This window comes from Plecotus auritus, assembly GCF_963455305.1.
Source record: "Plecotus auritus genome assembly, chromosome: 6".
NCBI lineage: Eukaryota > Metazoa > Chordata > Mammalia > Chiroptera > Vespertilionidae > Plecotus > Plecotus auritus.
The window spans coordinates 7,351,531-7,364,252 of NC_137773.1; the positions used below are offsets into that span (position 1 = coordinate 7,351,531).

The following is a 12,722-nucleotide window of genomic DNA, read 5'->3' on the forward strand; positions in this document are numbered from 1 at the left end:
TTCTGTCCGGTTCTCTTGCTCTTCCATCCGCTCCTTTACTTTGAATTTATATTAGTTCACACAAACACTCCATCCATGCTTTTGTTCCGGCCCTCCGGTCCAGTTTAAGAACCCATTGTGGCCCTCGAGTCAAAAGTTTGCCCACCCCTGGGCTAAGGGCACTGCTTCCGTAGCTAGGTTGCCTGACTCTGTAAACTGACTCCACCATCAACCAGCTATGTGACGTTGGCCAAGTTATGTCACCACTTGGGGCCTCGGTGTCCTCCTCTGTGACATGGGAGAAGAGTAGTAGTTATTGCATAGGGTTGTTGTTAAGAGTAAATGAATTATTAGTTGTCAAATGTCCAGGACAGTGTTGGCACGTGGCACACTTTATATAGTGTTAGCTGCTGTGGTAATGTCTGCCCAAAATGAACTACAAAGGGCAGCCTTGCTGAGCAGAACTGAGCCCAGTCCTCAGCACACACATCAGACTGGCAGAGAGGGGGAGGCAGAGGGGCCCCAGGACATCCCAGGGAGAGAGGGAAAGCACATCCAAGCCAGCCTATTGCTGACACTGACACCCCGAGTTTCATCATGAGCTGCCTCTTTCTCCTCTAAGGTTCAGAGCCAAGAGCCATTCTCCCCACTGTCAGGACTAACACAGGTGGTCTCCGCCTGGGGCAGAGAACTCCCAGACGCAGAGGCTCCGGTAGTATGGCATGGAGCCTGGAGCTGTGGCTTTCAATTAAAGCTGAGAAAAGGAGACAAGAGGGAAGGCAGCAAAAAAAAGCATTTCCATTCCGCCTAAATGAGGCTTAATGCCGGAGTATTTCCCCAGAATTCAGATAAAGAAGCATCATCCTAGGGATATATCCGGTTAGTGAGAATGAAATGGTGAAGTCAGGCAGAGAGTGAGTGAAAGATAAAAACACTTTCCCAAGATATCAGCTTCATTATATGATGCATTTGGATTACACTTGAGCCTCAAGTCCTTGCTTTGGCCAAAATAGGAAAAAAAAAAAAAATCTTACTTTCTTGCAACTTTATAGTAATTGCTAATCTAGGTTTCTGATTTCGTCCTTCAAGATCCTTTAAACCCACAGTGAGGTTTTAAAATTCAAAGTCGAGTGCGGTAATAAGTAGAAGGTAAATGGGAAACTGTCAGATAAGCCACCACGGAATAGAGAAATTGCTTATGCAACGAAGGCCTTAGAATACGGGAGGGCACGGGGTATGAGAAGGATATATTTAAGGGGGTTTAAAATAAAGAGCAGGCGTGCCACGGGCCAGGGATTTCTTAGAGCTGCATTCTTTGCAGTCAGTTGATATTTAGAAGAATAGGAAGAAAGGAGAGAGGGAGATGCTGATCTCTAAATACGGTGTGATCTCAGTGGCCCCTACAATGCCCCATCGAGAAATTTTATTCGATTACATCAGAAATGGAATTTTAGCACAACAGATTTTGTGTTTAGGCAATCCAACTATGTGCGTGTCTTCATATACATAGATGCACAGGTGTGTGTGCGCGCACGCACACACACACACACAGAATATATTTGTGGCTAATGGAGTGCAAACTCATATTTTGGGGAAAAAAAAATCCTCATTCAACAGACACCTGCTGCTATATTTGAAAAAGAAGGAGAGGAAGGGAATTGGTGAGAGGGTCTTGTTCATATAATGGAAGCGGAATCTCACTGGGAACAGATGCCAATTAGAAAAGGCTTTTTAAAATGCCAATAAGCCAGCAGGATAAATGCGAATGCCGAGCCGCACAGGCTGGGGAGAGATGCGGTGATGAAGCACAGGAGCTTGGGGCGGGGGTGTGGAAGGCAGTCCTGTGTCCTCAGGCCTCGGGATAATCTCTAAGGTGGCCTCCTCTATCACCCCTCTCGGGAGGAGACTGTGAGAATGAATGCCAAGGGTCTGAGGGCACTCAGATGATCTTGCAAAATAGGAAGAAAGAAGGAAGGCTAAATGAAAGGGAGGGGAGGAGGGAGGAAGGAGATGATCAGGACCTCGTGAGAATGGGGTTGGGCAAGTCACCGACCGCGTGAGGGATGGGACAGAAGGGACACTCCAGCTGAGAGTATAGGGCTCTCTGGTCCTTGCACAGCCTCGGAAATGGGCAGGAAGGAGGGCAACTTAGGACCCCTGGCTTTCCCAGTCCTGCCAGCCAGCCTCCTGAGGACTCTGAAATAAAGCAGGGCTCGTCAGCAAAGGTCACTCATTCAGTTCATACAGGGAGGGAAGAACCCAGATCCCTGGTCCCTCAGCACTGCTTAGAGATGGGCAGTCAGCTCCCTCTCATCGCCCAGAATGTGCCCTGCCCTAAGCCCTGCGGAAGCTGAGACCCACAACCTGGGTCAGGTTCCGCTCCTGCCTCTCTATAGCTATGTGGGTCCCGTGGCTGTGCGGGTTTCGTGGCTGTGTGGGCTCTCTGACTCTGTGGGCTCCGTGGCTGTGTGGGCTCCATGGCTATGTGGGCTCCCTGGCTGTGTGGGTCCCGTGGCTGTGTGGGTCCCGTGGCTGTGTGGGCTCTCTGACTCTGTGAGCTCCGTGGCTGTGTGGGCCCCGTGGCTATGTGGGTCCCGTGGCTATATGAGCTCCGTGACTGTGTGGGTTCCATGGCTGTGTGAGCTCCGTGGCTGTGTGGGTTCCATGGCTGTGTGGGCTCTGTGGCTGTGTGGGCTCCGTGGCTGTGTGAGCTCTGTGGCTGTGTGGGTCCCGTGGCTGTGTGGCATGTCTGTGGGTTACCTTCCCCAAACCTCTGTTATCTCATCTGTGAAATGCAGGTACTAAAGTTCCCTGCCTGATAGAACTGTTGAGAAGCTTAAAAGACTTAATATAAACAAGGGCTTTGCATGGAGCCTGCTCATTAGAGAGGCTCCGTAGTGTCCACACTGGCTGTGGTGATGATCTTGGTGACTATCAGTGCCGTGAGCTCAGCCTGTGTTGGGTTCTGGGAAAAATATGAAAGACACGCACCAGCCTCATGGAGCCGGCTGCGGCTTTTCATGAACTTCCAGGCCAGTCCGTTTCTTTGTTCCCCTCTGGGGTGAAGAGCTGGCCTGGGGAGAGGTTCAGGATAGATGTATCTTGCCTCCCATAGCTGACATTCACAACCTTGCAACCCTTCTCTATCCATCTAAATACTTTATAATCTGTCCTGAAAGGCAGGTGCAAAGCCTCAATCTGTCATGTTGACCCACAGTTTACACCTTCCATGGTCTGCTGCTCTCAGGATGGGCCCTGCAGGCAATGCTCCCTCTCCATAGCCTATCTCGTTCTCTCCCCCCCACTGCCCTCCCTCCATTGACTCTCACTCCTCTGGCATGCACACACACCCTCCTCTGCCCACCATGCTCTTCCCTCCCTTTCCCTGACCCCTTCCCCACTGGGAACCTACCCCCTACATGCCCCCTCCCCACAGGTAAATCCTACTATTGTACAAGGTTGTTCTAGTCCATACAGAAGCCACCAGCCACATGTGTACTTTGAGTCCAAGTTGAGATGTGCTATAAGTATATAAAACAGACTAGATTTCAAAGAACTAGTACTGGGGGGTGGAAAAGGTAACATCTCAGTAATGTCTGTGATGATTTTATGTTAAAATAATATCACTTTGGGAAATGGGGTTAAATAAAATATATTATTAATATTAATTTCACTCTTGTTTACTTTTTAAAAATGTGGACACTAGAGCATTTAAATTTAGATGGTGGCTCACATTCCAGTTCCATGGGGTGGTGCTAGTCTAGAGCGCAGGGCTCGCCTCTTCCTCAGGGAGGCCATCTTCGGCTCACTGTCTGTGGGGGGGTGGTCCTTTATAGACTCTCTGGGTGTCCCACACTTCTGCTCTACAGTTATTTCCCATTTGCAACCATCATTCAGTAGCTCTGCAATGAGCGTGTCACTATTCAGTGCAACCATCATGAGTCCCTGAACTTCTCACCCATTTTCAGTAGTAGCTCACGCCACTGGCACAGTGCCTGGCATTTAGAGGCATGTGTGTTAGTGTCCTGTTGCTGCTGCCTTGAATCAGCACAGACTTAGTGACTTAACACAACACAAATTTGTTACCCTACTAGAGGCCCGGTGCATGAAATCCGTATATGGGTAGGGTCCCTAGACCTTGTCGGCGATCAGGGTTGATTGGGGCCTTCCAGCTGCCAGCTGGGGCCTTCCTTCTTTCTATGCCATCCCCTGGTGGTCAGCACATGTCATAGCGAGTGATTGAACTCCCGGTCTCTCGGTTGAGCTCCCAAGGGGACACTTTGCATATTAGGCTTTTATATATATAGAATACTTCTGGAGGTCAGAAGTCATAAATGAGTTTCACTAGGCTGAAATTAAAGTGCAATCAGGGCTGAGTTCCTTCTGGAGGGTCTAAGGAAGAACTGGTTTCCTTCTGTTTTCCAGCTTCAGAGGCCACCTACATTCCGTGGCTTATGGCCCCTTCCTCCCTCTTCAAAGCTGGCAATGTAGCTTCTTAAAACCTCTCCTGCCTCCCCTGCCTCCCTTTTTCACTTATAAGAACTCTGTAATTGCATTGGCTATACCTTGATAGTCCAGGATACTCTCATCACCGGCAAGAACCTTAACCTCATCAGGCCTGAAAAATCCACTTTGCCACGTAAGGTAATATATGCACAGCTTCTGGAGATTAGGGTGTGGACCTCTTTGGGGAGCTATTATTCTACATGCCACAGTGCTCAGCTTTTGTTCATAAGTGAAAAAATGAATGAATGGATAGATGGATGGATAGATAGATAGATGCTTCTCTAATCCCATTTCCTATTTCTTCTCAGCAGCTTCTTCCCAACCCCGGGAAGCCATGCTTGCTTAGGCTGTTGCTCTCCTGAAATGCCTGCCCTTTCCCCCTTTCTTTTGGTACTGACATGTGCCACTTAGGGGTCTAACTCAAGAGTCCTTTATCCTGATAGAGTCCTCATCCCTCCTTATTGTCCTGACGTATCTCCCATTTGCCTGAACTCCCGAGCTCTGACCACATATTTCACCTTCAAGAACATACTCTTAGTTTGACCTTTAATTCTTAGTTTGTTCTACTTGTAAATCTAGATGGTGGCTCTTCCTGGTGGGACAGGAACTGCACCTCATACTTCTCCAACTCTCCCGCCCTACCCTGGAGTTTAGTGCCACCCTGGGTGCTCTGTAGATGCTTAGAAAGTAATGACCCAGTTTCTCTCATAGCTCTGCCAGGAGTGACCTCCCTACAAGTGAGGCCATGACACCAGCTGCTAGAGTTTGTTAACACAGTTGCTGGATCTTAATGTGGGGTGTTCAAGTGCAAAGGCATTTTGACAAAATGTGCATTGCTTTACCCCAAGCAGAAACAAATGTTAGGATGCTACACTCTCAGGGAAAGTACATTGCATTTGGCATCTTCCCAGGACCCAAAACCACAAATGTCATTAAACCTTTAGCGCAGGGTCCCGGAGCAACATGTGGTCCTTCTCCCCGTCAAGACTTCCCCGCATCTACCCTGTCTCACAAAAGTGTGTGCGCGCGCACGCACACACACACACACACACTCACACACACACACACTTAGTCTAGACTTTCCCCTGAAGAATGTTAAATAATCTTCAAGCCTGAGATTATCGTTGCAATTAGCTATCTCATAATCACAGGGTTGCTCAAATCTTTCCTGATGAGAAGAAGAAGAGGATGATACTGATGATCATGGTGATGATGCCCTGATTGCTTTGGATATTAAAACAAAATTGAAAACTTAACATGCATTATGATCTACTCATTATCAGGAATCTTTGAAAAACATAGTAAGTTTGCTATTTCACAGCCTTTGAAAATAATATGCATATTCTGAAATAAAATTCTTGTCAGAACATTGGACTTGGGGTCAAGGTTCTTTTTGCTCGGCTGAGTCAGTGATTTGTTGATGACCTTGGGAATGTCCTTGTGCCTCTCTGGGCCTCAGTGGCTCCCCTGGAAAATCAGGGGTTGAATGAGAGGATGTGGCAGTGACGCATGAACGGACGTCTGAGTACCATGGCTAAATTGATGAGCGCTGCTCTGGTGCTTCCTCTGGAGCTTCTCCTCCATCTTTATCACGTGACCTTGTCTTGGGGCTCTAAGGGGACACTGCACATTCAGGTGTCTTTGGGCAAAAGAATATGTTGTGCTCATTGAATTTGTCCCACTCCCTTTTGTCTTAACTGGAAGAAAATGTCTTCCTGAAGCCCCAGCAGGTGTGTTTCTGCTGATTCTCATCAGCCAGAGCTGGGTCACACAGCGTCGCCTGCTAGAGGACATCGTTAACCCCAGCAAATTGTGATCGTGAAAGACTGGGGCTCAGGTAGCCACGGAGAAGGGAGAAAGGCTATGGTGTGGGCACTGTGTTGGCCACAGACAGCTTCTGAGCTCCACCCTGTCTGGGCTACTCCGGAATTGCACTTGAAAACCCGTCATTACCCAATGCAGTGTTCTCCCTGCACCCGCCCCCAGTGCACACAGGGATTCGTCCTGGTTTGGATTAGCAGGTTCAGCTCATTAGCATGCCGGGAGGAAGATGCTAATGCCAGGGTGGGTGTGGGGAGCCATCCATTCACTTGGCCTTTCTGTTCTCTTGTCCCTGAGGGAAACAGGCTGGGAGGAGCAGCCAGGTAACTAATGAGCAACAAGCAAACCCCTTCAGGCTGATCATGTATTTTCCTCTTCCTGGGAGGCCTGGCCAGGAGGTAAGGTGGGTGGCCCTGTCTGCAAAAGCAGCCTTTGCTCATATCTTCTGCAGTGGACAGCGGCGGCTTTGACCTCTCATATACGGGTAAATGTTTTATTTTGGGAAACTCTGCATCCCTCGATGGATGTAGGTTTGGTGGGAACAGCCATGGAGAGGCCAGCCAAGGAATGGAGTCCCCTGGAGACTGGATCCTTGGCAGAGGGATGCAGGAATGAAACATCCTGAAGGCAGTCACCACCTGCCCTGGCCTTCGTCGCCTGGTTCTCCTCATCCTTCCCATAAGTAAGGATCCAGGCAGCCTCAGCCAGTGTCTGGTTCTTGCAAGCCCTGAGCCCTGACAAGTATGTCTTTTCATTGCATTATTCATCCTGCAGGGGTTCGCAAGCATCAAGGAGTCTGTGATACTTCAGGACAAACACTCGGGCCAGCGTGCTTGTCCGCATCTCCTCTAACCCGCTCTGTCACCTTGTCTGCACCTCTCTCTCCCTCTGAGCCTCCACTTCCTCACTGGGAAAATGCTGGGTTAGATCACAACTGTGGCTTCAAACTATTATCTGAAGTGCTTCGGGATTTGTCCCCAGAAAATCCTCAGGGGGCCATGTGGGGGGGCTCAGGAGCCGCCTATTATAGCAGCTGTGGGGCCGGACCCCACTTCAATTACAATAGCTCAGCTTTCATCCAATTTACATACTGAGCAAGAAATATTTTTTATTGGTCCTAGGCTAAAAATAAACGTTTGAAAAATGCTGGACAATATGATCTCTACAGGGCCCTTCCAGCTCTGATATTCTGTGATTCTAAGCAGGTGAAATATTTGGTAACATCTTTTCATTCATCAGCATAATTGGGAGCGCAGGAAAGCCTGCCAAAACACCCCCTATATCTAAATAAAATCTTGTGTGTGCAAAACAACGACAATGAAGGACATTCAGGGAAGAGCAGGCGGTGTAGAGAGCTGCAGACGAACAAAGCGCAGGTCTGGGCTTTGCTGTCCTGGCAACGCCAGGGGTGTGGAGCTGGGGAACGAAGCCCACCCGGGCTTTACCTGGCCTTTGCTGCTGTAGCAAAAAATGCAACTCATATGCAAACCAAATCTGGGCCCCGTGTTTTGCTGGGCACATTCAAGGTTTTAAAGACTTTCAGTTAGTTATCAATATTCATACATTGGAAAATACATTTTAAAATCCTGTTCCCTGGCTTCTTTTGACAAACTAGAAGCTGTGACAACATCAGCCTGGCATTCTAATGGGACAGCAATCAGCCAGAGCCCGGCAGCGACTGCCCCTTCCAGCTGGTACAGCTGCTTCACTCTGCTCTCTGCCCAGCTACGCCTTCCCATGGCCCTGACCCTGAGCCCAGGTGCTGGCCACCAGGTAGGCCTGCACTTGCATTATGCTTTTTTTGTGTGTGTTTTTTCCTAATGCAGAATAATGGTAAATAAAACACAAAATAGTTCTTATATCCTTGTCCTTATCCAACATGGAGAAACAAAAGATAAATTGAGAAAAGCATGCTTTTCTAGAAAAATAGGGCAGCGATGGTATTTCTTTATGACAGTGGTTTTCAAATAGGAGGAGTTTTGTGTGCGTGCACATGCACACAGACACCCCCCCCACACACACACACACAGCCTACCCCTCTCCCCGGGGAAATCTGGCAATGTCCAGAGACTGTTGTGATTGTCACAACGAGGGTAAATGCTGTTGGGATCTAGTGGGTAGAGGTCAGGGATGCTATTGCATATCCTACAATGCACAGGGCAGCCCCTACAACAAGGGTTTCTCCAACCACAAATGCTGACAGCACCTTGTTTTGTGGATCCCTGATGGTTTACATCCCCTGCCCCTTCACTCTTTTACATCACCTGCCAGGGCCCTGCCCTTTGGGTCCCGGTGACACAGGCCTGGCACTGATGATTAAGGAGCCAGAACTGGAAAATCATTTCTGTCCTGATGGGGCAAGAGTGAAAATAATGATGAACATTCTGACATAGGTGTGGCCTCCATGAGTTCATTCTCTCCATTCTTGCTCTTAGGAGTCTCAGATGCATCCTGGGAGGAGGAGCCGTTCCCCCAGCTCAGGCCCAGGGTCACTCAGTCCCCTTGTTTTGGGCCCCATAGCTTGTAAATGACAGGGCAAGGCCCAAGGCAGATATGTGACCGTCTGTTCTGGGCCCGGTTCCCAGCTCTCCCTTTCATCTTATGAGCCGATCCGCAGCCCTCCTGTTCTCAGTATGTGCTCTCAGCCCGAGTCCAATGCTGCCAGCACCGAACCCAGCCTGATGGTCTGTCCCCTGTGCTTTCCCTGCAAAACTGGAACTTGCTGGAAAGGGCAAGAAACTGCTGTTCAGGAAGCAGACGGGGACTGGAAGACACTAAGATGTCTGGGGAAGCAAGAAGCAAGGTCAGGGAGGTAACTTAAGTTAAACCCAAGAGATGGACACGTCCCTGCCAGTGTCTCAAGTGAAGAGGGTCATCAGCCAAGCCTCAGGCAGAGCAATGCAGCAGTGGAGAGTGAAGTACTCCAAACATCAGGGGCGGAAATGCCTCAGTGCTCATTACTATTCATCCATCCCTCCATCCCTCCCTCCCGCCATCCCTCCCTTCGCTCTCTCAGCACATACTGATGGAGCTCAGGCCTCGAGCAAGGTTTGTGGCCCCATCCCCGTGGAAGCAAAACCAAGCTCTGGGATTTGCAGCTGTTTGATGTCAAGCGTGTTACTACCCACTCCGAGTTTCCTGATCAATACAAGGAGGGAGACGTTTTCCATCTTGCAGGAGGCAATGTGAGGATTAAAAAAGATCACCTTAGCACAGGACTGCCTCAAGTAAATGTCTCCCCGAGTCATTGCCCTCCTTCCTCCCACGGGTACCACTCAGCTCATACATGGTTCCTGTAGCTCAGTGAGGCAAGGACAGCCTCTGGAGCCACCTTCCAGCTCTAGTCGCATCACAAAAGACCCTGCTCTCCCACAGAACCAATTCTCCCCCATGAGGTGGGGGGTCTTTTGTAGACCAGAACATCGCATTAAGAAGTGGGATGCAGGACGGCCCAATCAGCAGGAAGCCCTCATGTGATGCACAGGGACCCGAGTTCCCACAGCAGTCCTGCCCTGCCTCTTTTTCATAAATCCAAATTTGACACCCTAACCCCTGAGGGGTGCCAAGCAGAAGCAGGTCCACAGCTGTTTGGGTGGGAGGTGGGGACGGGGACCCTCTCTCATCAGACACTCATGGAGGACCTGGGGTTACGTACAGCGATAAAGTGTTATTTCAAGATCCCACTGCTGACACCCTGCAGCCCTCTAGCAGATGGCCGTCAAGAAGGCGCGCTGCAGGTGCAGATGTGTCTGTCTGGATGTGTGGGCTACTCACCAAGCTTGTACCACATATCACGGATGGAGAAGCCAATTAGCCGTCGCATGTCCCCATACCTAGGAGGAACCAAAAGAGTCTGCTTCAGGCTCTGTCTCAGAGATTCCCATGAAACTCCCCGCTTTGGGAGATCCAAACATGCAACCTACTTATTCAGGATTTTGTTGTACTTGGCGTGTGAGAACTGCTCCAGCTGCAGGGAATCCTGGGTGATAAAAGCCACCGCCAGATGAAAATAGTTATTCCACAGCTGCAAATGAAAGAGGAGAGAGCTGTCATGGAGGGGGTCTGAAGTGGGAAGGCAGATTCAGTGCTGGGCGATGTGAATAATTTATAAGGATGGCGGAAGACAGAAGCAGAACCAGTTTAATTCTGTGCACTGCAATTTGCTAACTGGCACTGACTCTGAAATTTGCTAACTGGCACTGACTCTGAAATTAACATCCTGGCCAAAGCGAGGACAATGGATGGACATCTCTAGGTGCTGACCACATCCCCTCGTTGGCAATAGGATTTGGGCAAGGAGAAGGATTTTAGGGATGCTTTTGGTTTTGCTTCATTCTGTTTTTTGGGGGGTACAAATAGCTGGCCCCAGCTGGGTTTCTTAGTGAGCTGGCTGCTCTGCCTTTGTATTATAGGGTAGTGAGGGATACATATCTCAGGGACGCCCAGCCTCTCTGGAAGTCCTCCCAAAATTAATCAGACAGCTCCCAGGACCAGCCAGCAACCCATTCTGTCTTAGAATATTTTGTCTTCTCCTTATGCTTAGTTCAATGTTTTCAAAATGTGGCCCCAGACGAGCAGCATCACCTGGAAACTTGCTAGAAATGCAGACTCTCTGGCCCCACCCAGGCCCCCTGAATCAGACCCCTGAACACTGTGTTTACAAGCACTCTGGGCGAGTCTGATGCTCCTTTGGGTTCAACAACCACCAAGGACCCAGCTTAGATATAGGCTTGTCATAATTTTAACCTTCACACAATGTGCTGGTGGTAAATGCAAGGGCTAACACTAGCTCCTGGTGAAACAGAGACAACCAAGGGTTCAATGCATGGCACGTGCTCCAACACCACAGTGGCAGAGTCATTGACACAGGCCACAGAACCCGAGAGATGGAGACCCAAACAAAGGCGTTGCTGAGCCTCAGTGAGCGCCACTACGGAGGGCTGCAGTCAAGACCACACGAGATGATGTGTTTAAAAGGCATGAGTATAAGAAAAGGGCTCAAAAGCACTTGTTAGCCTTATTATTCTTTTCATTATTCTAGTGATTCCTTTGGTACCTAAGCACATAGCACAGCCTGGCTCCTGAGGTATTCAAGGGCAATTATTACAGACTAGAGGCCCAGTGCACAAAATTCGTGCATGGGGGGGGGTCCCCCTCAGCCTTTCCTGCACCCTCTCCAATCCAGGACCCCTCGGGGGATGTACGACTGCTGGTTTAGGCCAGATCCAGGGATCGTGCCGGCAGTCGGACATCCCTCTCACAATCCGAGACCACTGGCTCCTAACTGCTTACCTGCCTGCCTGCCTGATCACTCCTAACTGCCCCCACTGATGGCCTGGTCACCCCCAACTGCCCCCCCCCCCCGCCAGCCTGGTCACCTCTCACTGCCCGCCCCCCCTCCCCCGCTGGCCTGGTCATCCCTAACTGTCCCCCCTGCCGGCCTGGTCGCCCCACACAGCCTGTTCAGTCATCTGTTCAGTTGTTTTGGTTGCAACAGTCACTTAGGCATATATATATATATATATATATTAAGGCCCTGCATGGAACAGGTGGAGGACAGCTTTGCTGGACAAAGCCCACCCACTTTCAGCTCCGTCAACACTGCACAGCAAGAGAACAATGACTGGCTAGAGAAATCACCTGCCATTAAGACCTTCATCCTTAATTCAAAGAGGTTCATTGGAGCTTTCAGATGCTAAGACTAAGTAAAAGGCACCTCTACTCTTGAAAACAGCCGTATTGCTGCCCAGGGTGTTGCTTTCAAATGGGCATGTGGTTCCAGTTTCAGACAGAAGCACGACAACACTCCATTTTTACCATGGGCCAGGCCCTTTCCCATGCCCCCTCCTTCCAGCTCTCAATAATGGCTGTTATTAGTCCCATTTTACAGATGAGGAGATTGAGGCAAAGCCAGGATTTGAACCTAGGCTTTCTGATTGACATCCATGGCTCTCTCCACAACCTCACAGTCAGTCAAAAAATAACATATTTATTGATACCAATGTGCCAGATGTTATCATCACAGGAGGGTAGGGCAGGGGTCACACAGACTGCGGACCCTGCCCGCATGCTGCTCAGATTCTGTTGAGGGGATGTGCTTTCTTTATAGAAACCTTACCTCCCAGAGTTCAAAAGACCAAGCCACTCCTGGGGTGCAGTGAGGTGACCTGCTGACGTGTGGCTCCCATAAAATCAACTTTCCACAGAGAGGCCAGAGGACCTTTTAAAAGAAGTTGGATCCTACCACTCCCTTCCTCCAAGTCCTGAACATGCTTCCCTATAACCCTTAGAAGCAGATCCCACGCCCTGTGTTTCCACAGTAACCCCGCTTATCCAAACTCGCAGTGCAGGTCGGGTCTCCAGGGACTCCTCACTGTCTTTCCTCCCAGCACCCCGTGATTTGCAGGTTTTGAAAA

General features: G+C 49.6%; 1 protein-coding gene across 1 annotated transcript in view; it reads right to left on the reverse strand.

The window, feature by feature from the left end:
• The window catches only part of DOCK2 (dedicator of cytokinesis 2), a 373,091-nt gene that overhangs the window by 50,617 nt on the left and 309,752 nt on the right, over positions 1–12,722 (reverse strand). Inside the window, exons 31-32 of the mRNA XM_080676536.1 lie at positions 10,230–10,330; positions 10,081–10,139 (exon numbers count right to left, since the gene is read on the reverse strand). Of these exons, the coding sequence (XP_080532662.1) occupies positions 10,081–10,139; positions 10,230–10,330 (160 nt within the window). The remainder of the gene's footprint in view (positions 1–10,080; positions 10,140–10,229; positions 10,331–12,722) is intronic.